The 25,599-nt window shown below is 32.1% G+C and overlaps 5 protein-coding genes across 6 annotated transcripts; 3 read left to right on the top strand and 2 right to left on the bottom strand.

Moving 5' to 3' along the window:
* Nucleotides 1-1,315: 1,315 nt before the first annotated feature.
* Nucleotides 1,316-4,383, top strand: LOC11432572 (uncharacterized). Of its 2 annotated transcripts, none has more exons than XM_003623613.4 (2): nt 1,316-1,520; nt 2,502-4,383. In XM_003623613.4, exon 2 carries the CDS (start codon nt 2,506-2,508, stop codon nt 4,066-4,068), a length of 1,563 nt encoding a protein of 520 aa, XP_003623661.1. In that variant the 5' UTR covers nt 1,316-1,520; nt 2,502-2,505; the 3' UTR covers nt 4,069-4,383. The 2 variants fall into 2 exon arrangements, with proteins under 2 accessions (XP_003623661.1, XP_024627249.1); XM_024771481.2 differs by having other exon boundaries at nt 2,506-4,383.
* Nucleotides 4,384-7,641: 3,258 nt separating this feature from the next.
* Nucleotides 7,642-8,706, top strand: LOC11433140 (uncharacterized). The gene is made up of 5 exons (XM_024770989.2): nt 7,642-7,734; nt 7,841-8,105; nt 8,209-8,305; nt 8,399-8,526; nt 8,618-8,706. The coding sequence occupies exons 1-5, from the start codon at nt 7,642-7,644 to the stop codon at nt 8,704-8,706; spliced, it is 672 nt and encodes a 223-aa protein (XP_024626757.2).
* Nucleotides 8,707-10,641: 1,935 nt separating this feature from the next.
* Nucleotides 10,642-15,373, bottom strand: LOC11425947 (protein PIN-LIKES 6). The gene is made up of 11 exons (XM_003623615.4): nt 15,106-15,373; nt 14,718-14,979; nt 14,561-14,640; nt 13,995-14,119; nt 13,675-13,796; nt 12,927-13,136; nt 12,740-12,814; nt 12,485-12,585; nt 11,816-11,868; nt 11,515-11,703; nt 10,642-10,987 (listed from the first exon to the last, which is right to left on the bottom strand). Exons 2-11 carry the CDS (start codon nt 14,907-14,909, stop codon nt 10,866-10,868), a joined length of 1,269 nt encoding a protein of 422 aa, XP_003623663.1. The 5' UTR covers nt 14,910-14,979; nt 15,106-15,373; the 3' UTR covers nt 10,642-10,865.
* Nucleotides 15,374-17,051: 1,678 nt separating this feature from the next.
* On the top strand, nt 17,052-17,534 carry LOC112416674 (uncharacterized). Its single transcript, XM_024770990.1, has one exon. The coding sequence runs from the start codon at nt 17,052-17,054 to the stop codon at nt 17,532-17,534; it is 483 nt and encodes a 160-aa protein (XP_024626758.1).
* A 5,858-nt stretch (nt 17,535-23,392) lies between these two features.
* LOC11423452 (uncharacterized) lies at nt 23,393-25,175 on the bottom strand. The gene is made up of 2 exons (XM_003623616.4): nt 24,699-25,175; nt 23,393-24,005 (listed from the first exon to the last, which is right to left on the bottom strand). The coding sequence occupies exons 1-2, from the start codon at nt 25,121-25,123 to the stop codon at nt 23,510-23,512; spliced, it is 921 nt and encodes a 306-aa protein (XP_003623664.1). The 5' UTR covers nt 25,124-25,175; the 3' UTR covers nt 23,393-23,509.
* Nucleotides 25,176-25,599: the final 424 nt, after the last annotated feature.

Raw genomic sequence — 25,599 nt, forward strand, 5'->3', positions numbered from 1 at the left:
ATATATTTTATATAAAAACTATGACATTATTAATGCATAAGTTTTTTTTTAAAAATAGATATAGAAACAAAATTGGTTTGTACATTTCTTTTAAGGTTTTGATGGTAACAAAGTATTAAAGAATAATTAGATATGCTAATTAATGTTCAAGCGTGCAAGACCATAAATTAAAATTTAACAAGGCATGAACATGTATAAGAGCATCAGAAGCACAAGAGAAACTCAAAGACTATGGTAGAAGATCTGAATAAAGGTCAAGTAGAAGTCAACGTCTTGGATCAAAAGAAAGGGTGTTGCTCAGAAGGTGAAGATCTTCGTGAACTCTGAAGTCCATTAGACTCTAAAGACCTCCAAACTCGGAAGTGTCGAAGATCTTGAGGGACCCAGACTTCATGTCAAATTTGTCCTCTTTTGTAGTTGTCTCTATCAAAGTCTAATAGTACAATTTGTCCTCTTCTGACCACATGTAGAAACAAACAAAGAACTTCAAAGACAAAAAGAATAAACTGATAATTTCAGTTTTAGCAAGGAATTTCAAATGTCTAATCAATGGAACTATCCATATCAGGCAAAGATCCAACTTTCTTGATTTGAAGCTTCTCAACGACTCTTAATGCATCAACACTCTTCTCCAACGACTCTCAAATCCTTGCCCATATAAGGAGCTGAAGACTTGAAGAAAGATAAAAGGACTTTGCTATTTTACTTACTCTGTCAAATCAAAAAACGCATAGAACACTTAAGAATTTCTTATCAAATTTTGTATCTTAGAAATATTAAGTCTTAGATTCTGTTCTAAATTGCATTTTTTACTACTCTGATTGTATATCGAGAGTAAGAATAAATCTTTTATCTATAACCTTTAAAAGTATCTTGCTTGTGTGTTTGAGCAGTGAAAGTCTCTTTAAGTTGTGATTGAGCATTGAAAATCTCTAGCTTGTGTTTTTGAGTATTTGAAAGTCTCTTGAAAGTGTCATTGAACAATTGTAATATAACGTGATTATAGTGTAATTCATTGAAAGTGTAAGAGAGATTGAACTACTCTTAATTTGTAAGAGGAACCAATATAAATTGTCGTATCTACTCTTTCTTTATTTGTGTTTGTTATATCTACAAACAAACTCTCAATTAGACTCCAACACCAATTCAAAAACATAGATACCCAATAAAGTTTTATTCTTTAAAATTAATAAATAAATAAATTTGATCAGTATACATGTAATATTTCAGACTTCTTAAAAAAAAAAAAATTAAAAAATTCTGACAATAATGATTTTAAGACAAAAATAAATAAAAAAATAGAAGTGGTTACAGTTTACAGTAAATCCGAAAACGTCGTCGTGGAGTGTGGTCTGTTGACGAGACAGAGTCGTATGTTTTTTTGATACAAAAATGGTTGTTCCAGCGACTCATTCAATTCTTCTTCAACTTGCTCCCATATTTTTGTGGTAACTTCCTTCAAATCTGATCTAACATTTCTTCCTTTAGAAATCAAGATCCCTCTTTCTCAACTCTTTCAGGTTATTCATTCTCTCTCTTCAACTTTTTTCTATTTTATTTTATTTCTCACTTTCAATAATCAATTTTCATTTTACCGTTAAAAATTCATCCTTTACTTCATTTTATCAATGCCCACATTCTCATTCATCATTTTCATCTTTTGGGTATCTCTTAATTCTACTTAATTTGTTACTTCACATTCATCGTTGTTTTTGCATAATGCATTTTACATTATCCAATTCAATCGCCTTACAGTTAGTTACACATGTCACAAATTATACACACACACACACAGAGATGCTTGCAATTCAATTTGTTACTTGATTGATGCTCAGCTTTTAGGGTATGTTTGAATTCAGTTATTTCAAATAACTTATTTGAGCTTATCTACTCTGAGAGAGCTTATGAAAATAATTTACAACGTGTTCATAAGCTATTTTCAACTTATTTTCATAAGCTGTCAAGGATAACTTATATAAAAACAGTATGACTATATTTTATCATATTTTATCTTTTGTTATAGAAATAGCTTATCTATCCATTGGCATTTACATGATAAGTGCTTAATTAAGTTGTTTATCCAAACAGGACCTTAATTACCTTTGATTTGAGCTCAACTCACATGGTACTTTTAAGTGGATGGTGTGTTTGTTGTGTGATTTTATGTAGATTGTTTATGGTGGGAAGTGTTACTCTATGAAGCACCGACACATGCACTAGACAAAACCTGACACTAGGACGAAGACACTGATGATAGTTTAAGAAAATGTAATTGATTGAATTTAACTACAAGTGTCAGTGTCGTGTCTGCGATTGAAAGCACCGACACCGGACATACTTTCAATCTAAGGTGGCGGTGCTACAAAGGTGTTACTGTTATACTTGTCACTGCATGGTTTGAGTGCTTTGTTGTGAACTATTTTTCTGACTTGTCGAATTGCTTGTTTCTTTAGTACATTATATTAATGTGTAGTGGTAATTTGAGATTTATTTGGTTTCAGATAGATGGCTGCAAATTCTGAGAATATATTGTCCTTGTCATTGCTTTCTACTTCAGAGGTTCTTGGTGGCGCTGATTCTCCCACGGTTGCAGTGTGTTCTCTTTGCCGCAAGGCCTTATCGCCTGATGATGAGATAACAGATCTTGCAGCCGGTGGTGTATGCGGTGATTGTAAATTTTTATTGCTCGAAGACTTTGGAAATCATACACTTGCACTAAGCTCTCATAGGAGGCTAAGAGGAAGATTGAGGCACGGTAGTTCTGAATCATTTGAGAACCTTGCATCTTTAGAGGAAGATCAACATGTAGATGGTGACAACACTACATGGTCATTACAGTATGCTAGTGCAAATACAACTCCTACTGGGTCTAGAAGCTGGAGGCATGTTCTCTCGGATACCGAAAGTGATGGTTTTGATAATTGGCGTTCTCTATATGGTGAAAATGAATCAAACTCAAGTTTTAGACCATATAGGGTTCCCCACAGTGAGACTGATTCCTTTTCTTTCAGTGCTTATGGTGGTGAGTCCGATATCTCTATGGATAGACAGAGTTTTGTAGGCAATGAAACTTTTAATTTACCAGATGAGGGAGATGAGTTTGATAGTGACACCGACATCGATCCAATGCATGCTGGCCTTGGTCAGTGGAACTCGGATGATACAGAAGAAGAGGAGGAAGAGGAATTACCTGAGGTTGACGAAGCTGAAGCCGCTCGCCTTCAAATTCTTTTAAACTCAAGTCCAAGTGAGAGCGAAAGTCGCATTAATTGGGAACAAAGGTTTAATGCTACTGAATCTGAGGGAATATTTAGCCGGATAATCAGGGAAACTTGGTTAGCATTGGACGACGCTGATTTACCTCAAGGAGCTAACTTTGGAGATTTCCTTGATACCAGACGCTTCAATGATCTTCTTGACCATCTCGCTGAAAATGACAGCTCAAGACGAGGAGCACCTCCTGCTGCTGCGTCGTTTGTAAACAATCTACCTCGTGTATTCATTAGCAAGGAACACAAGAAGCATGACGAACTAGTTTGTGCCATCTGCAAGGATGTTTTAGCCCTCGGCACTGAAGTAAATCAGCTCCCTTGTTCTCACCTTTACCATTCTCATTGCATTTTACCGTGGTTGAAGACACGTAATTCATGCCCTCTTTGTCGTTACGAGCTTCCAACCGATGATAAGGATTACGAAGAGGGAAAACAGAACGTTGATGGTAGAAATGTGATCTATGATATGCAACAATTACATGTTATGGATGATAGTTTCTCTGATGTTTCTGATGGAGAAGAAGCGGTTGAAGACGATGGTACCACTACTCATGATACCGTGAATTCTTCTGCAGCAAGTGGTGGTAGCGGAAGATGGTTGTTTCTTGCTGCAGCTCCAATTGTTAGTTTAGTAGGCATGGTTATTGTACTGTGGTTAGGTAGTAACTCTCAGATTGAAGAGACTAGACATTCGAGTACTCGCTATTTGTCTGTGCAAAATCAGCACCCTGTTCATGTTTCTGGTTCTCAAAACCAAAGGGAGAGTAGAAGCAGAAGATGGTGGTGTCCATTCTAAGTGCTTTTCAAATTCTTCTTCAATAATACATTCTGTAATAACCAACCACTTGGGATGGAATTTTTTAGCTGACTTTTTATTCATGTGTGATCTGATGTGGTTTGTATGATCCACCAATTTCAGAAATCATGTGTAGATTTAAGTTTGTAATTACCTTTTTTTTAATTATTTAACATTTCCTCCCTCTTCCTGTACCCGGTGGTTGTGTGCTTCAAGGACTTGATGCCTGGAAAGTTGACAATCAATTCTTGATGTTTTAGACTGAACTCATGAAAAATGATTTTACTGTGAATTTTTCTACATCCGGAGCAATAACATCTGGTGCCAAGTTATCTAAATTTCAGAATTCTCCACATAGCTATATATTGTCATAGAAACAAACTCCACGTATTCTGGAATGGATTAATTCTATTGGATTTGACTCTTTAATGTAGACATCTATTTTACAGGATAAAGTGAGTCCATATTGATTACTCATTGTGTCAAGAGTTCTACATTGGATAAGATATGACACCGAACATGTTTATAAGTGAGAACAATCATCATTTTACCAACTAATTTTGTAATATTAAGTTAGACCCAACTTACATTTTTAAGATGATATGTGCATTATCCATAATCCGTTGAACCACGGTTCGAGGGAGTGTACTACGAGTCTCATAGTAAATGAGATAAGATTTATAAGGTTGAGTTAGGGCCAATCTAAAATCTGAGACCTTGATCAAAAGAAAAATCATTATTTTTGACAATTTTTTTTAAAGAAGCTAAATTCATTGTTTTTGAAAATTAACCATAAATAAAGTGTCATAACAATTATCCTTAACACTTGATGTCATATTTGTATTCCAAAACGGTGACATTAAAACATGACACCTCTCCTAAATTCTAGAGATTAAGATTCCATGCAATCAAAACTTAACCATATGTGGCCTTCTGATTAAGTCTCTAGACAGTTCAAATTCCAAGCTTGTATATAAGATTTATTAAAATCTAGATTTTTGACCCGTGCTCCGCTCGAGTTTATTATAAAGATATTGACATACGAATAATAAAATGCAATATATAATTGTTAATAGTGAGAAAAAAATAAGTTGTAAGGTCACGTCTTTTCATTTGCAAAGCTCTAAATATCAAAATATATGATTTTTGTGTTGTGTGTGAAATTTTTACACGGTTTAGGTTTTTTTTTTTTTGAGAGAAACACGTTTAGGGCTTGGTATATATAACCAAGTTTACATGAAAATTAGGTTAGCCGAGTTTGCATGGAAATTAGGGTATTTTGTTTCTAAACATATTAAATAAGTGTAGAAAATATTGTCAAAAAAAAAGGCAACAAGATAGGAATGAAATAAAGGCATGAAATTGGTTAAAAAAAAGTGTATAAAATATTGTAAAAAAAAAAGGCATGAAATTAGTGCGACGAATTTTTCTAGTATTGTGTACAAAAAAAATAAAAAATAAAAAGTATAAAATAGAAGGCATCAAACGTGATCATCGATATGCTCATAGTTTCTAGAACAAACATGCAACGTCAAATAAGTGTAGAAAATATTTCATTCAGAAAAAAAAAAGGATAGAATTTCATAGGTGGAATAAGTGTAGAAAATATTTCATTCAAAAAAGAAAAAGGCAAGAGGATAAGAATGAAATTGGTGCGATGCATCTTCTTATTCCTAAACAAAGCTTTGTTGCCCTAATTTTAACCTAATATTTTAACCCTAATATTTTAGCAACTTTTCCCTCCTTTAAAACCTAACCATATTTCCTAATTCTCCTCCTCCAAACCCTAACCATCTAACTTCACTCCTCCTAAACCATATTTCCTAATTCCCCTCCTCCAAACCCTAACCAATATATTTTAATCCTTTCTCCTAAACCGAAATCTCTTTTTAAAACCATACATTTCTCTCCTCCAAACCCTCACCAATATATTTTAATCCTTTTTCCTAAACCGAAATCTCTTTTCGACATGGCTTCCAGAAACATTCATCGTTGTTTGAAAGTATAAATCATTCTTTCAATCCATTTCAATCTTTTGTAGGTCCATTGGTGAAAAACCCTTTTTCTGATCTTGACAAAGCAATCAACAAGCTCATACTGAAATACAGATCATATATCGTTGAATATGACATTGATGTTGTATGTGTTTTTTTGCGAAATATACCTATTCTTAATTATTTGCATTCTATTTTATCAACGTTTGTGTTTGTTTTTGTGTTGCTAAATCAATTTAGTAGCATGGCTGTGTTACTGAAGCATTTTAGTAACATGGTTTTTAGTAACATTATTAGTAACAATTACTAGAATCAATTTAGCAGCATAGCTATGTAACGTCTTCTCTTAACATTATTACTAACAATTACTAATCCTAATCTCTAAAATATGTTTTGGGTAGAAACAAACTAAAATCCTAATCCTAATTTCTCTCAATCAAGTAACTAAGAGATTTCATCCACATCTCTAAACTAACTTTTTGGTGGAAAGAAACTAAAATCCTTATTTCTCTCATTCAAATAATTAGGGGATTTCATCCACATCTCTAAAATACGTTTTGGGTGGAAACAAACTAAAAATCCTAATTCCTCTCATTCAAATAACTACTAAAGATTTCATCGACATCTCTAAAATATGTTTTGGGTGAAAACAAACTAAAATCCTAATCCTAATTTCTCTCATTCAAGTAACTAAGAGATTTCATCCACATCTCTAAACTAATTTTTTGGTGGAAACAAACTAAAATCCTTATTTCTCTCATTCAAATAATTAGGGGATTTCATCCACATCTTTAAAATATGTTTTGGGTGGAAACAAACTAAAAATCATAATTCCTCTCATTCAAGTAACTACTAAAGATTTCATCCACATCTCTAAAATATGTTTTGGGTGGAAACAAACTAAAAATCCTAATTCCTCTCATTCAAGAAACTACTAAAGATTTCATCCACATCTCTAAAATATGTTTTGGGTGGAAACAAACTAAAATCCTAATCCTAATTTCTCTCATTCAAGTAACTAAGAGATTTCATCCACATCTCTAATCTAACTTTTTGGTGGAAACAAACTAAAATTCTTATTTCTCTCATTCAAATAAGTAGGGGATTTCGTCCACATCTCTAAAATATTTTTTGGGTGGAAACAAACTAAAAATCCTAATTCCTCTCATTCAACTAACTACTACACATTTCATCCACATCTCTAAAATATGTTTTGGCGAATCAACTATGATAATTCTTAAGTAAAAAAAAATGCCAATTCTTAAGTAAAACAAAGTACCCCATCAACAATATTAATTTCATTTTATTCATATTAATCTTTATCCTAAAATGTTGGCCACTTCCTAATTTTGTTCCACTATTTTGTGCTTATCCTGATAACTAATACTCTTTATTGCTCAACCGACATATCCTACTCACACGTATTCCACCTTTTTCCTATAAATATGTCATAACCTATTAGCCAAACCATCTCAATCTAAATAAGCATACTCTTTCTTGAAAAGGAAAAAACAAGCCAATGATGTCTGCCAAATACACTCCAATCTCAGCTATTTCTGGAGGAAGAAAGAATCTCAAGATGTGTGTGCGAGTTGCTCACATTTGGTTGATTCGAGAGAACAAGGTCCCCACTAGCATCATTTTCATGAACATGTTACTGGTCGATGAAAAGGTTTCTGCATGTTTGAACTCTTAGCTTTAAAATTAAACTAATGTCATTGTTGTTTTTTAGTTATGTAATTTAACCAGCTGTTTAATGTTGTTGTTGTCGTCAATAGGGTGGACGTATTCACGCCACAGCTAGAAAAGATTTGGTGGCAAAGTTCAGGTGCATGGTTCAAGAAGGGGGTACATATCAGCTTGAAAATGCAATTGTAGGTTTTAATGAAAGTCATTATAAGGCAACTTCAAACAAACATAAGCTTAGTATGATGCACAATTCAACTTTTACCAAAGTACACTCGCCTGCTATCCCTATGAACGTTTTTGAGTTCAAGCCATTCAATGAAATTCTCTCTTCAACTGTCGAGGAAGTATCTACGGGTAAGACTTCAATTCTGAATGTGTGTTGTACATTATTTCTACCTATAAGCATTCGTTTAGGAATTTCATACATTTGTTTTTGCTTTTGTATACGTAATTTCAGCTGTTATTGGTCATGTAATTGAAAGAGGTGATATAAGGGAAACTGAAAAGGACGGAAGGAAAAGCAGGGTTATTGATCTTACTTTAGAAGATCTTGAGTAAGATTTGTCTCTTTCTTAATACCTGGTTGTAATATAATTTTAATATACCTTATGTTCCTGAATTGATATTTTGGTAATATTTTATTACAGAAACAACCGCTTGCATTGCTCTCTTTGGGGTGAACATGCTGACAAAATTGTGACCTTTTTTGGCAACCATGACAACGACACACCTACTATATTGATATTGCAGTTTTGCAAGACACGCATGTATTTAGGTATGTCGTGTTTTAAGTTTGTGCTTTCTGCTGATATCAACAATGAAATGTGAAATTATGTTCACTTGCTGTTGATTTTTAAAAAAATTAGGTGCTATGGGAGTTGCTAATGCCTTTAATGGGACTAAGCTGATACTTAATGGCGATTTGCCTGATGTCGCTGCGTACATGAGACGGTAACCATTTACATTTTTATATGCTTTAGAATAAAGGCAAGTTTTTTAGTCGTAATTAAGTTGTCTGGAGGTATCACCACTCTTCTATTAACATTGGTGCCCTTTTATTAGAATGACAAATGCATCAATGCAGTTCACCCGAAGTGTCAGCCAAATTTCAACGAACAGCTCCGCGTCTTTATTAGAGGACTTGCTCAACACTAACCAAATGACAATTGAAAGCATGATTAAGTCAACTGAGGTAGCTATCTGTTTATTGAAATTTTTAGATGTCGTTTTGGATTCATCTTTGTTATTTTTCACATGGACAGTTGTACGTCGCAATATCACGGGTTACTTCGAGGGGTGGTTTAAATATATTGATTAATGACGACGACGGCGATGATACCGATGTTGCATCAAGTGTGATCTACAGAGAAGTTTTCCGTAATGTGTAGGACTTTTTGTGTACTATTCATTTTCTTACTTATTGAAACGATTTGCATGTCAACGAACTTCAGTTTCCCTTTTAAAATTATATGTTATGTTAAAGTAACAGGAACTACGTACTAGAATTATGGAACAATAACAACGTCTATGGTAATTGACATTTTGCTTTGATTCACGACAATTTTTACATTCAAGCGAACTACAGTGTCTTATTTTTTCAGTGAGATTAATTTTTTAAATGACACGTGCGTTAGCACGGGTCAATGGTCTAGTTTTTTTAGATGGAATTTGTTAGGTTAAATAATTGCAAACCTAATAAAGCAAATGAGTGGGAAAAAATTAGGTTAAATTGCTAGAGACCTAACAAAATTAATAAATAAGGATAAGGATATGCTCATAGTTCCTAGAACAAACGTGCAACATCAAATAAGTGTAGAAAATATTTCCTTAACAAAAAAAAGGCAAGAGGATAGGAATCAAATTGGTGCGATGCATTTTTTTAGATGGAAGTTGTTAGGTTAAATAATTGCAAACCTAATAAAGCAAATGAGCGGGATAAAATTAGGTTAAATTGCTGAAAACCTAACAAAATTAATAAATAAGGATAATAAAAACTGTTTGAAATCTAGACCGTCTGATTTTAATTTGTCATCAAGGAACATATTACATGTATTCTAAACTATTTTTTTTTATCAATTTTTTATTACATATTCCCTAAAAAAAAAATTATTACATGTATTCTAAACTATTTTACTCCAATAACATAGATTTATTTTTTATATAAGTTTCATACACTTATTTTAACTTATTATTATATAAAATCTAACAGGTGCAAACACATTTTGTTTGCGCAAAATGCAGGTCATCATTTTTTTTATTTTTTTAATTTTTAATTTTGAGTAATTCCAAGTGCAAAATAAAGTATACAAGTCTTTATTTTATTCTTGTAAAAAAAAAAGTCCTTATTTTATTTTTAGCAACTCTTGGTACAAAATATATAAGTCTTCTTTTTGAACGGTAGTAGCTATACTCGTCAAAACATTGTTTTTCTCTATCCACACATGCTGTCCTTTTGTTTTTCAAAAGATTGGGAATCACATTGAGTGACAATCATGTGGACTTGTTTAAGCCTTACATGTGAAGATAACTCTTGATGTTCCCTTTTGTCTATTCAAATGATAGAATTCAACATATTCTACAATATTGCTAGAGAATGAGTCCTCCAAACCAGTTTGGAATAATTAAAGTAAAATTTTAGAATATGCCGACTCTTTTAAGTCTCCGGTCTAACTTAATCCTACAAAATTAACTTGTAAAATAATAATTGTCTGAGTTCAATAAGATCTTTTTGAGTCATATCTCTCGTAGTACGCTGGTCTAGTAACAGTCTAACAAATCTTTAAAGAGGCTCTGATACATTATTAGGTTTTTGGGTTAAACTAAATCATAAAAAATCGACTTGCAGGTAATAATTGTCTTAACTTTACAAGGCCTATTTAGAGCGTATCTCTAATCAATGAAGAACTTAGGTTTCTTCCAATATATTTTTTCAGCTCTTCTTAACAATGTCTTCTAATGAAATATCATAAATCAGGAGACGGCAAAAAATCAAGATCAGCAGATAAAGGCACTATATGAAGTATTGGTGTTTCTCCTAACCTATATTTCAAATGGACAAAATTAATGATATTAAATTACATCATTATTGCATAAACATGTTATCTATCTATAGTCTCAGAAGAGTATGCTAAGGTATAGAACTATCCACACAGCCATTGATATTACAGCAAAGATATGGACCCAGAATAAAACAGCAGCTGCCTCCCTTCCACACCCTCTTAAATTAGCAACAGCACCTGTGAACAAGTAAAACATTTTATGTTAAAAAAACCAACATTAACAATATTTGTTATATACATGAATTATTATGTAATAACAATAATCATGTTTACTAATAAAAGATATTCCTTAGAGTAACTTGATAGCTAGTTATAGCATATAAGTTCGTAAAATCAAAATTTAAATGTTGGAGATTATAATATTTTTTGAGATAGCTACTACAAATAACATCTGAGCTTATAATGTATCATATTTTCGCTCATTTTTACCCTCATTACATTTTTATCTCATTTTATATATCAGTTGAACATTATCAGCTCCTTAAACTATTAGTATTAGTTCTACCAAACACTTCAAAATCGATTCACTAGCTTAATTGCAATCACTTGGCTTAATCGATTCTAAAGCAGCAACAATTTCCCAACTTTTCTAGTTCCACCCATTTAGAGCAACATAGTTGGTACTTTTGAGACCAAGGTAATGTTCAGAAGTGAATTTATTACCAGTGAGAACTAGGACTAGGACAGATGTGTCTACTACATACCTGAAAGGACAGATGTCGGCATTGAATGCTGAAGTAGTAGGACAAATCGAAACATCTTATCATCTGGGGGTAGAAAGCCGAGCTTGTCAGCCAACATGACGATGCCGAGTCCAACAGGAGGCACTAAAACTAATCGCGCAAAAACAATAGCAGCAGTTGTCTTAAAACCAAGTTTTGAACTTCCAGGACCTGCAACCAAGGCCAAAAACAAACCATGATTCATTAAAACGATTCGGTCAAAAGATTTAGAATCACTGGCTTAATGATGAAATGCAATGAGAACACTATGAAATAAACTTACCGTCAATAAGGTTGCCTCCCAATGCCAACAATATGCAAGGAATCATGGCCTCCCTGTTCATCAAGAAAACATTTAGACATTATCACCTATAAATATAATAGCTTCATAAGTATTCCACAATGACTTCTGATGATAGATAATATTATAGAATTAAGAAACTATGGCTCAGTTCCATAGTACATACTTTTGAAGTTCATCTGTTTATAACGAAAATTGAATGCTTCCTCGAAATATTTGTTTTTTCAGAAGAGTTTTTTTTTTTAAAGAAAGCAGGAAGAGTGAGAGAAAGGAGGATAAGATATTTTCTTCTAAACCAATAAAAGAATGGAAAGAAAACATTGAACACTAAATGGCTCAGTGTTTATATTGTTGTAAACTTGTAAACCAAAATTTGTATGAAACAGTTAAAAGAAGAATAAGGAAAAACCAAGTCACTACATATACTTTTTGTTATTTCTGACAAGGACTCGTTTATAAGGTGTCAGAAAAATGCAATATGGAAGTATCCTTTATGAATATTATCGATGGCAATTAGAAAAAAGTTTCATGCTGAAAGTTGTTATGTTAATCAATATAGTGAATAGTTTTCAACTAAAAAAAGCTTAATTTAACAGAACAAACTATATTAACGTAAAAGTACACACTTCGTTAAATATTCAATAGGCATACCCTAGAATCATGCAACTGTCGGTGAAGAAGAATAGTGGAGCTTCCGGCGTAAAGATCAGTTTCTTCAGAAACGGGACTGCACCAAGTGTCATTGCTAGAATCTGCAAAACATGTGTAAACACTTGTCAAAACCAATTCTTTAATATATTAGTTGACATGAAACTATTTACCAAAATACCAGTACACTAAACTAGTTCACAAACATTACTTCCACTTAAACACATTTATATATAGATTCAATAAGGAGAAACTCACTGATGCAATGATAGGGGGTTGAAGAATTTGCTTAAGCTTCAACTTGTCGTATACTAATGCTAATATAACTTTAATCTGCATCAACAAACATGTGTGAACATTGTATCCGAGTTAAATTACACCTAGTTCATCAAATCATGTGGAAAAAAATAAAAGAAATGACACCAGAATTTAAAATCAATCTCACCTTCGACTTCCCTGAAGCACTTGAACTTACTAAATTGTCCCCCTCCGTGTCCCCCTCCTCCTGAGCAAGCAATGGAGTTTGCTCCGGTGCAACATCAGTCTTTACAGGAGTGCTCTTTATGGGAAGCCTTTCATTATCAATGTCAAAAGTTCCCTCTGGAGGAGGTGCCAACATATTAAATACATAGGTGTACAAGATGATAGCACCAACCTAAGACAAATGAGAATTAATATCTTCCAATCAGTAATATGTTTGTTTGAATGAGAGCGCAATTTCTAGAACAATGTAAATATACGAGCTAGTTTAAATTATAACAAAGACCCTGAAATAAGGAGCCTATAAACTGAAAATTTGTTAACAAGTGAATAAATTATAAGTCAAGGCACATGATATCAGTGTTGTCAATAGCGGCTATAGCATTAGTGACACTAGTGCTATAGCGCAGCATAATTTAAACAAACCGTTATTGCTTTGCGATGTGTGATTTAATACAAAGTGTTGTCAAATAGCGGCTGTAGTATTAGTGACACTAGAGCTACTGTAGCATAAATTTAACAAACCATTTTTGCTTAGCGACATGCAATTAAATATAAAGTGTCGTCAAATGGTGGCTACAGCAGTCTTATAGCACTGTAAAGTAGCAGAATTTGAACAAACCACTATTTTCCATGATCCGCAATTGACAACACTGCATGATACCATGAACTAAAATAAGATGTATATATCTACAAAATATCTAGAAACTTACCCATTGGCCAAATGATATATAGGCAGTTCCATCTGTGCTACATTTAAGCGAGTCTCCAAAGGGATTGTTTTGGTCTCGACATAAAGCACCAATGAGGACAAGAGGCACATTCCCAATATTCCCTGTTAAACAAATTAACATGATATGGTTCAAGCCTAGGTAAAACATGATGAAACACATACAAAACTTCAAATTTTCTTCTATTTCAATCAAATTAAGCCAATCACATATCATGCTACATTTCAATAATTCCTTCTCTTCATATAAAGGTAACCAAGTCAAAGTATCAAATAAAAGAAAATCAAGTTTGACTGCGTTACCGATTCCAATATGGATAATTGTGAACTTGAAGAAAGGGTACGGTGGACGAACAATTGACGCAACAATAAAACCAATGATTGATCCTACTATTGAACTCAAAACAACATTCATGGGAATAAACCACCTGCAAAATAATGAAATATCAATCAATTGGTGTCTGCATATTATCAAAATAGGATTTTATAAATTGTTCAGCAAACTCAATTAGTTCTCAATTGTACTATGATGTCTATGCAACAGCATTGCGACCACAATTGTGTCGCATTAAGTCTGTTTGACTGCAATTCTCTGCGGTTATCCGAGATCACAGTATTCGACCTCAATATCACAGCTCACAAAGTAATTTAAAATTTTGTTGTATATATTATTATGAGTTTAATTTCAAAATATTCAGTGTAAAAAGTGTTACACTATCAGCAGATCACAACCAATCAGACAAATGACTTCAAAAATATTTATCATTAAAGCCAACGTTTTTAATGACCTAACAACAATCAGTGTAAAACATAATTACACTGACAGTGTACATGAATTAAAAATAAAAAGTCGGGGCGAGCTGACATACCAGTCAAGCATCTTTTGCAAAGTAACAGCTTGTCCCAGCTGAGAGAATATCAAACAAGGTAGCAAAAGTGAAAAAACCAGCTGCAAAAAACCAAAAACAGAATCAATAAGTGAATGAGAAATCAAACATGATCCACATATAACATACACATACATACCCCATTCAAAAGCCTTCTACCAGAAGCAGGCAAGATATTAACATACTTAGAAGCCATAAGAAGACCTAAAGCACACATAGTAAAAACTTTAACTATTGGCAAAACTGCAATTTTGATTGAACCCAACAATGATTGTCCTCCTGGTCCTTCAGTTTCCAGAGCCATCAAGAATCTCCCCATCGTTGCCATCATCACACGTTGTTCTTCCTCAATAACAAACAACCCCTGTGCAGTTCTTTTGAAACTGCACAGAATTTTATACCTTCATATAAACAAAAAATGTTTGACAATTAGATATACACAAAAAATAAATAAATAAAAATAAAAGTAAATTTAAATCGATCAACAGTAAAAACAGTAATAAAATAAGTGCAGTTCATGTACTTACAAAAACGTAAGAAGATCCTGGTCACTGTTTTTTTGATTGAAGAGATTGTTTTTGTTTTTTGATTGGAGAGACAGAGAGAGAGAGAGAAAGAAACGATCTTAATAAAAAAAAAACATAGTTTAAGGTTTTATATTATGTGGGTTTGAGATGTAACAAACAACTCAACTATAAATGGCACGTGACTTCCACGGCGATGACACGCGACTTATATTATGAAGAATACGATTCTTTTTCTCTACTACTTTGATTCAACGCAAATAAGAAGACAGAAACAATAATCGAATACTATGTATGTGTTTTATTTCTATAAATAAGAAAATCTGAATCTAATGATGGAAGGGAAGCTAATAAAAAAATCTAATAATATGTTTAACCACCAAAGCCTGTTTGTTGGTCACATGAAAGAGACTGGTAGTTACAAAACACGCCAAAGTAACAGCTTGTCCGACACATATGCGAGTGCTTTTTACTCTTCTGTTTTTATTTTTTTACGTGCTCTTTCTCCTTTTTTCTCGTGGTTTCTAGTTATTAAAAATTAAAATCCTATTCATCTAAAACTCTACCACCTCTTTTTTTTTTTATCTTTATTTTAATCTTTGTTCTTCTGAATAATTCATTTTTTGATGAAAACTAATTACATGTCTTCTGCTCAATGGTTTGATTAATATTGATGTTGCGTTAGTGAAAAGACCAACACATAACGTTTGAAAATTATGAGCTGTGTTTTTTATGAAATTTTGATTTTAACTAAAACTAAAAAAATATAAATGTTTGTTGCTTTCAAGTTATAAAAATTCAAACTAACCATGATTATCTATTTCAACGAGAAGTACAATAATACAATGTAAAAAATAAATTATAATCTGAATTCTTTTTTTTTTTTAACAATAATCTAAATTCTTTTTTAATAACATCAACAATAATTTTATTATATAAAAAGTTGTTTAAAAGTATAATTGGAATGATGAAAAAGTAAGCATAAATATACCCATCTAATTTGTTATACTTTTAAATGAAAAAGGAAAAAAAAACAAAAAAAGTATATATTCATATCATGTTTGTTACATTTATTTTAATATTTAAATTTATTCTTATCTATTTGTTACATATGTTATTTGTATTGAAAATTAAGAGTATTTTTGGAAAGAAAAATTCAATCTAAAAGTGCTGAAAGTGAGTTTTCTTTATATATATTCCCTCCATTCATTTTTAAGTGTCTTTTTAGGGCGAATTTTTTGTTCCTATTTAACTATCTTTTTGATATTTTAAGTGTACGATTTGTCACTTATACTCTTTGTTAATTACTTTTATCTTTTTCAGTAAAACTAATTAATGCTATCTGTTTGAAAAATTAAAGTTTGTTTTATTAAACAAAGTTTGCTTTTTTTTTTTAAAAAACAAAATTTGTTCCTTGTTATTTCAAATTTAAACAAAATTTTGTTCCAAACAATGGTTTCAAGAAGAGCTAAAATTCTATAAATAAGATGAGTAACAATTGTTAAAAATTTCAAGTGTGACTCTAACATTAGTTGAAGCCTTAACTTTGATTAAACGAGTTGGAAGAAAGTTAATTTTTTCTTAACTTTTGATAAATGTGAAATTGAAATAATTTTTATATTGACTTACAATAATTAAAAAGATGTGCACAATATTTAGAAAATTGACAATTGTTTGTTATGAGAGAGAGTGCGTAAAAGCATAGGAATTTGTTGGAGAAAAAGACAATAATTGTTTGTTACAGGAGAAAAATAACATATTAAATTTATTGGAAAGATAAAGTGTGTGAAATAGAAATTTATTGGTGGATTAAAATGAGGGTATAATAGGAAGAAAATATTTAAAAATATACATCGCTATTTTGGTGTTAATTTTCTAAAACGACACTTCAAAAGGAACGGAGGGAGTAATATATAATAATAGTAGAAGAGGGAGAGTCGTGGGGTTGGATGAGAAGATTGTGGGCATGGGAGGAAGACTTGTTAGGGGAGTGTAGGGCTTTACTTGATAATGTTGTCGTGCAGTATAATGTTTATGACAGGTGGCAGTGGGATCCAGATCCCCACGAAGGTTATACAGTGAGAGGTGCATATCAGGCACTGACATCTATGGAAGTACCCACTATTGAAGGAGGAGGAGAGCTCATTTGGCACAAACAAGTTCCGTTGAAGGTTTCCATTCTTGCCTGGCGTATGTTGAAGGACAAGTTACCAACCCGAAGCAATCTCCAAAGGCGTGGTATCCTTGCGGCTGCAAACACCACATGTTTATCAGGTTGTGGCTTGGAAGAAACCGCCTCCCATATTTTCCTCTATTGCGAAGTTTTTGGTTCTTTATGGCAGCACATCAGGTCTTGGATTGGCATGTCTGGAGCACATCCTCAAAATATTAGTGAACATTTCCTTCAATTTACTCACTCTACAGGACACTGAAGGCGCGTCGGTCATTTTTACAACTAATATGGCTACTTTGCGTTTGGTTGATTTGGAATGAACGTAATAACAGGTTGTTCAAGAACATAGAGACATTGATTATACAGATGTTAGAAAAAGCAAAATATCATTCGTTATGGTGGTTAAAAGCTAGTAACACCAATTTTATGTACGGTTCTCAAAGATGGTGGTCGGATCCTTTACTTTGTTTGGGTATCGACTGACTTTTTACTGTACTTATGTTGTAAACATTTCTTTTTCGGGGTGAACTCTCTAGTACATCTTGTACGGAGATTTTTTCACCGCCGCTGTTAATATATTCCATTTTGATTTCTTCAGAAAAATATATAATAATAGTATAAATAATTGGAATGATGAAAAAATAAATATAAATATACTCATATAGTTTGTTACACTTTTTAAATGATAAATGAAAAAAAATGAAAAAATATATATATTCATATCATGTTTGTTACTTTTGTTTTAATATTTAAATTTATTCTTATATATTTGTTACATTTGTTTTAATATTTAAATTTATTCTTATCTATTTGTTACATATGTTATTTGTATTAAAAATTGAGGGTATTTTTGGAAAGAAAAATCCAACCCAAAAGTGTTGAAAGAGATAATTTTCTTTATATATATAGTATATTGATATAGATATCATTGAGTTTAAAATTAAATAAATTTAAAAAAATTGGAAAAATAATTATGTTAAGAACAAACATATAAAAAAATTCAAATTTGGTAGTTACTTTTAAAGTTACTTTTAATTATGATATTGATTTAAACAGTGTGGAAAAATTGTATTACTATGGGAAAGTTTCAAAAGGAAAATGCCTAAAATTGAAATATATCAAACCAAGACGAGATCTACATCTGCACAAGAAGTGTAAGGTTATGAATCAAGACTAGTTATAAACTGGATTACAAAACCATACACCAACATGAAAAACAACTAAAACACTATCTAGAAAAGAAAAAACAAAATACTAGCCAGATAACATGGTTCAAACACTCAAAGAGATTTATCCATCAGAGATGAAAATTAAAAGCTAAATTTTAATGTTTAGCTTTCAACAACTAGAAATATAGTAGTTTCACTTTATCAAATAGTTGATGTAAATATAACTCTTTTTGCTGTTAAATGTAACAATCGATTTCCTTTCACATAATCCAAACATAAACCTGACACATCAAATGAATTGAAAACTGTTTTTTTTTTTTTTTTTCTTTCTTTCTTTCTTTCTACAATCACCTTCTAAGCTCCCAAATTGGATGAGATAATTTACATTTTATCCATTGAGCGAATATCTAACCATTAGCGAATGAGTAGTCATATACTACTATAAAAATCACATCCAACAAACATGTGATCAACGCTTTTCCCTCAAAAAAAATTTGATCAACGCTTTTATGCATCCCACAATCACTTGAATAAAGAATAAAGTTAAACAATATAATTCCACATTGAATCAAATTATCGTTCGTTAGTAAGAGGTTTCGTAATAACCGCTGCACAAACAAAAAAACCTTCAAATGAGTCACTTTATTCCAAATTATATCATATGTGTCCGAGTGATCAACTTGCTCCACACATAATAACATATGATAGACGTCGCTTACTGTGTACCTTTGCCCTAATTTAAATTCCAATCCCATATAAAAGAAACTACCATTAGCTCTAAAATAACTAGGATTAGGAATGAGATAGTTTTTCAATTTCTTGTTTTTTAAACTATTAAAGCATCTTTAATGATACTCTTATTAAGACATAACATAAGTGAAGAAGTTATGCGTACAAATCTATCAATATCCGTTCTTGGTTCTCTCTGTTTTTTCCTTGTTCTTGATTCTCTCTCTGTTTTTTTTTGTCAAGTGTTCTTGGTTTTTTTCTTTTTTTGGTCAAGTAGTCTAGTGGTTAGAATTCACCTTTTCCAAAGCGAATAAGCAGGGTGTCCGAGGTTCGAACCCCGGCCACTGCTTATAATAATGCATGTCCCTGCCAACTGAGCTATGTTCACGGGGACTTGTTCTTGGTTCTCTTTACTGTGTTGTTATTAGGACGATTTAATTGCCAAATTTCATATAAATTTTATTTAAAAGAAATTTCATTTTATATATCACCATTTATAATTTCAAAAATATTATTTGGCTTTTTTTTTTTTTTTTTTTTACATAAATACATACGTTGAGTCATCTCGGGTAAGTATTTATTATAGTCACATTCCAAATTGAAAAGGTAACTTACCTTTTGGATCTTTCCCTCCTTGTTGTAATCCTATTTTGTTTCTCGTCATTGCCCGTTAAAACTTTACATGTGTATTTTTCTCTTGTCAGGAATTTACATCTGTATTTTGTTTATTAGTTCCTTGTATTGTTTCACTAGCGTCTCTCTCACAGTTCATTGTACCTGGACGGGTCGAATACTTTCTTTATATTTGAGGTGTGATTCAAATACATACTCTCACTTATCATTTAACAAACAATTTTTTAATTCATTAAATAACTAATTTATCTAAAACCTAATATATATATATATATATATATATATATATATATATATACATGATACATTAGTTTTCGATGATTTTTTTTTTTTTTTTTTGAGAAAAGTTTTCAATGAATTAAAAAATGGTATTTTTGTTTATAATAATAAGGGTTAAATATGTTTTTGGTCCCTATAAAATTGGGAACTTCTAAGTTTACTCCTTACTTAATTTTAATAGGTTTTTAAGTCCCTACAAAAAAAAAATTACTTCTAATTTTAGTCCCTATTACAACAAAGTTTGTTTAATTATCTTTAAACTCTTAAATTTTTGTACGATTTTTTTGAGACAAGTTTAGAATACTAAGAAAGGTTCATTAACTTAAATTTAGAATTTTTTTTACCATAAAACGAATTAAATATGAATTTTTTAAAACGGCAAAAGTTCAAGATAAAATTTAACAAAATCTGGACGTAGAAATCAAATTTTGCGACAATTTTTTGTAGAGGAATTTTTAGTAATGTTCTTAACACGTGTGCAAAAAAATTGTTCAAAAGGGGTGCGTGCAATTTTGTGGGAGCTTTTGCGTGCAACTTGGGGATATCAAACTCTTTGATTGCTGAGCTTAATGGAGCCATGATGGCAATTGAATTCGCTTCTCAAAAGGGGTGGCATCACCTTTGGCTAGAAACAGATTCTATGTTGGTAACTGCAGCTTTCAAGTCTATCACGATCGTTCTTTGGCACTTAAGAAATAGATGGCAAAATTGTCTTCATCTCTGCTCCTCTATGTCTTTTTTTGTAACTCATATTTATAGGGAAGGTAATCATTGTGCTGACAAACTAGCATATATTGATTTTTCTATTCCATATCTTTTTTGGTGGGATAGTATTCCTAGAGAGATTGTCCGGGACTTTGCTAGAAATAGATTGGGTTTACCTATTTTTAGGTTTTGTTAGCCTTGAGGGTCAGGTGCTTGTCCCCCCACCTTTTTGTAGTTCCATCTTTGTTTAATTTATATCTTTTGGGACTTGTCAGTCGACAAGTTTCCTCTTCTTTTAAAAAAAAAAAAATTGTTCAAAAACTCAAGAGTTTAAGCATAAATTAAACAAATTTGAATTAAGGAAGGACTAATACTAAGTGCAGAAAAATCTTTTAGGGACTAAAAGAACTATTAAAATTAAGTAAGGATTAAACTTAAAACGTCCCAATTTTATAGGGACCAAAAATATATTTAACCCTGGTAATAATAGGAGGGAGTATATAGTTAGCCAACAAGATCAAATTAACATTTTGGGTCTATTCATATGAATTTGTCCATATTAATATTCAGAATTTTATTTTTTAATCTTTATAAAAAATCACATTTTTTAATTCTGATAACATTTTTAACGACAAAAAATGCTAACGAAATTTTTTTGAAGGATTAAAAAATGTTTGATGAATTTTTTTACAAACATCTAAAATGCTGACGGAAAATTTATAAAAGTGTGTTTTTTTTTTCTTTTTTGAAAGGACTAAAAATAAAATTATGAAATTTTATAGAGATCATTTACTTAATTATTAGTATTTACAAGGTATATGAGCTTTAGCCTTGTTGGGTCGCTTTTATAACGCTTGTTGCATTGGGCTTTAGGCAGGTCCGAAACATATTATGTATAAAATGAATCTTAGTTTTAATTTCTGTAACATTTTCTCTTAACATTTTTAGAGATAAAAATGTGGATGTAAAGTTTTACAAGGATTAAAAATATTGATGAAATTTTTTATACGGATTAAAAATACTGATGAAAAACTTACAGGAACTAAAAGGTGGAATATTTTCTGTAGAGACTAATTTTTTTAGTTATTTACAAGGATCATTTAGTTAATTAAGCCTAAAAGTAGACATTGTTGAAATAGTGGTGCATGAAGTTTATGATGACAAAATCTTTTTCATAGAAAAAAACAAAGTGTTCAAGATAGTTTGTGTTTTGGCTCGCAAAGAATTGGGATTTTATTCAATCATAATTTTAGCATCCCCTTCATGGCATTCAACACGTAAGGCTTCACGGTTACATACATCATCGTTTGTAATTGCCAAACAACAACTTTCTGCCATGAATGGAAGGATCTTTATCCTTCACTTATAAAAGAGGACATTTAACGTCCTCAATGATACAATTCACTTTTCCCTAAATATCTAAACTTCTGACTCCACGACATCACCTGAAAGGAAAACCTCGTGTTCATGATCTTCTACTCCGAAAGAGGATGAAAGAGGTCCCCAAAGCCCTTTGATATGAAGAATACATGAAGCTCGTATCCCAACGGGGTTTAAGCAACCTCCACATATGGATCGCGACATATCCATACAAACATATCAAGAACATTAAAGCAATCCTCGACTATCACAATTTTCAAGGGGTTGTGCAGCGGGAGGAGCTGTGCAGACATCAATGGTTGTGACCTTAGAAGCCATCTTCCAAGGAAAGAAAATACCTCTTTGCGATTTCATCGAGTGGTTCAACAAACAAGTTGTTCAAGTTTGTGTCACGAATATCGAGACCTAACTCATCCTTACAAAATCGGCTTGTACGGTGAGGATTGCATCATCTTTATAAACTCTTCCCAATAATCCTATCTATCTATCCGATGTGGGACTAAATCCCACCGAGTGTTGGCCGCTGGCGCTAACAGTTTGAGGAGCGGATGAAAACAAAAAATATACGAAGAATTGTCTCTTTGACGGTTCATCTAAAAGTGAAAAATCATGCTAGGGTTAATGTGGTGGCTACTTTGCATGGAGATATTATAGCTGCAACGAGGTGCTTCATGGCATCAAACAAGAATCAGGGCATTGTCTTCCTGCCAAAGACTCCAACAAAATAGGAAGAAAAAGGAAAGACAAAAATACTCTTAATTCTTTTTTATTTTTTTTACCACTAGCCTTTGTGTTCCTCTCTTGTCTCTTCATCTTCCTTTATCTTCCTCTCCCTTTTATTTCCCTCTTCCTTTGTCTCCCTCTCCAATCCATAGTTTAACAAAACTAAAAATGTGTAAATTCAATTATGTCAATCCTATCCATGATTTGTTACATTTGATAGTTAAGTTAATCCAACTCATGATTTGATGAATTCAGTTATGTTAATTAAAAAAAATGAACAAATTAGTAACATGTACTAGTTCGAGCGACATTGCCATATGCTAGTCGCCAAATTTATGACTATACTTAAACCTATATTATGACTACATTAGTGGATAAAATGAATTAATTTTGTTACTGTAACAAAATTGCTGCTTGGTAAGTCAATGATACTATATTGTAATCCTCTTTGCTTTATTTAATGATGAACTGTAAAAATAAATAAATCATAGAGACAGAATAATGAAGATAGGAATTTTTTAATTTGTCTCCCCCATGTTACACATTCAGCATCAGAATTTTTCTTAGTATGATTGAAAACATGATGAATAACATATTGAATTTCATTTCCTCTCAATCAATTAGGATATGCTACATCTACAAACCTAGAAGGAGTAGAGGTAATTGAACTTGTGAATGTGAAATCTGTTTGACCAAATGAACTTTTACAATAGGCAATAGCTGCTTGAATGGAATTGTCTTTTGAAAATCCATCATGAATTGGTGAGTTGTCACATGAAGTTGAAGCAGTTTTTCTTCTTTTTGATCTGCTAAATACACCTCTCAATGCTCCCAAATCCATCTCCATTAACTTTTTACTCTTTCTCAAAGAGGCAGACATGCTATCATCCTCCCCAAAATTCCAATTCTTGCTATTCCTTCCATTTGAGGGATTGACCAATTCCTTTTGATAACATCGAAAAAAGGTTATGGACTTTTTGCTTGAGTAGTTGGTTTGTCTTGGTTTTATGAGTGATGCAAAGAGTGATTTGATTTTTATACCTCGAAACTTGATCAATAATTTCATCATAATTCCATTTGCTGTTGTTGTTGTTGTCAAGCTTGGTTGCTTCCTGATCACATGAACAGTCAATGATTCATACAGAAACTATATGTAGTATATGATTCAATTTGCATTGAAATATATGATTATTACAAGAATTAGTCTAGCCAGTAATAAGTTTTAATTAGTTTGTCAAATTAAACAATGATATTTGTTAGTCCAAATGTTCAGTTGCTTCTATTCTTACAGGAATAACACTATAAGTAAATTGCACATGCATATCAAAGTCACACACACATGCTTATTGTTCTTTCTTGAATGAGTAATCAGAATTAAAGATATGCTAATCATAAAACTAAATTTTGAACAAGCCATTCAAATATATTTTGCTATCTTGTCACATCTATTGTTAATCATGTATATTCACTTATTAAAATTGTCCGAAAGGTGTCCCATAAGGACAACTCAGTTGGTAGCTGCAGGGACGGTATTATGTAGGGGTTTGGGTTCGAACTCGGATTCCCCACTTCTCCACACTTAAGGTGTGTTAGTCTACCCACTAGACTGCTTGACCAAAAAATAAATAAAAATTCTCAGAAAGGCTTGTGATTCGATTTTTTTCCTTAACAAGATTTATGTTCATAATACACGAACATATATTTTGATTTTTCACATGTTTCTTTCGGGGGGAGGTAATTCTGTTCGAGACACTTTCCGACATAAATATAGATATTGTTTTTGAACATGTGCTTTGTATACATACCTAGGAGCATATAGGACATCCACATTGTCATAAGGAATCACACGGGTCGAATTTGTCCCCAATACTGTTGTTGGGCCACAAGTTTGAGGAGTTTTCCATGGAAATTCAACTCCATCATTATGGCTAACACCAGAATGCTGCTGCTGCTGCGGCTGCGGGGACATTGGTGCCTTTGTAGCTCCAATTTCAGAAGCACCATCAACACTAATGATACTCTCTTTTTGAAGGGAAACAGAAATGGTTGATGAAATTGAAATGCGCAATTTGTACTCTTCCTCTTGTTCTAGCTCTATATCATCATCTATACAATTGTTATTGTTCTCATCTTTGTGAATAGTGGTGGTTACTGCAGTATCAAGTTCTATTTCGATGTATGGATCCTCCTCATCACTGCAATCTAGGATTTCTTTCATACTTTCCTCCATCGTTTTATATTTGAGGGTCTACAAACAACATAACTAGCTATGGTATATATACTCAACAAATATAACAGTAAATGACTAATGCATACATAGATACTATTATTATTATTTAATACATATTGATATGTCAGGAGAATATGTAAGCAACTTATAGAGTAACCTCTTAAGCACGGACACTTTTCGAATTAGGTGTGTCCTGGTGTCGGACATATGTCGTGTACCGACACATATAATTACACTGAATTATGTAATTTTCTTAAATTATTAACGTTGTCAACGTGTGTATCGTGTCCATATCTGTATTCGTGCATCCTAATGTGTAATACATATATTGAATAATATAGTAATTACAAATGTTCAATAGCTTACATTTGGAGTATCTTTAGAACTTAGAATCAATCAATAGCTAGATACAAGATCACACACGTCAGGTTGGGGACATAAGATGTGTCCTTACTCCTTAGTTTATATGTATATGA

This window comes from Medicago truncatula, chromosome 7 (genome assembly GCF_003473485.1).
Source record: "Medicago truncatula cultivar Jemalong A17 chromosome 7, MtrunA17r5.0-ANR, whole genome shotgun sequence".
Classification (NCBI taxonomy): Eukaryota; Viridiplantae; Streptophyta; class Magnoliopsida; order Fabales; family Fabaceae; genus Medicago; species Medicago truncatula.

Bases quoted from the DNA above. Each gene is read 5' to 3' on its own strand.
- LOC11425947 (XM_003623615.4), bottom strand. From the start codon at position 14,909: ATGATGGCAACGATGGGGAGATTCTTGATGGCTCTGGAAACTGAAGGA. The intron at 14,641-14,717 runs GTATGTATGTGT...GGTTTTTTGCAG, and splicing joins GTAGAAGGCTTTTGAATGGG to CTGGTTTTTTCACTTTTGCT. The intron at 13,797-13,994 runs GTAACGCAGTCA...TTTGTTTAACAG, and splicing joins AATTATCCATATTGGAATCG to GGAATATTGGGAATGTGCCT.
- LOC11423452 (XM_003623616.4), bottom strand. From the start codon at position 25,123: ATGGAGGAAAGTATGAAAGAAATCCTAGATTGCAGTGATGAGGAGGAT. The intron at 24,006-24,698 runs GTATGTATACAA...TCATGTGATCAG, and splicing joins GATGTCCTATATGCTCCTAG to GAAGCAACCAAGCTTGACAA.
- LOC11433140 (XM_024770989.2), top strand. From the start codon at position 7,642: ATGTGTGTGCGAGTTGCTCACATTTGGTTGATTCGAGAGAACAAGGTC. The intron at 7,735-7,840 runs GTTTCTGCATGT...TGTCGTCAATAG, and splicing joins TGTTACTGGTCGATGAAAAG to GGTGGACGTATTCACGCCAC. The intron at 8,527-8,617 runs GTATGTCGTGTT...TAAAAAAATTAG, and splicing joins CAAGACACGCATGTATTTAG to GTGCTATGGGAGTTGCTAAT.
- LOC11432572 (XM_003623613.4), top strand. From the start codon at position 2,506: ATGGCTGCAAATTCTGAGAATATATTGTCCTTGTCATTGCTTTCTACT.
- LOC112416674 (XM_024770990.1), top strand. From the start codon at position 17,052: ATGAGAAGATTGTGGGCATGGGAGGAAGACTTGTTAGGGGAGTGTAGG.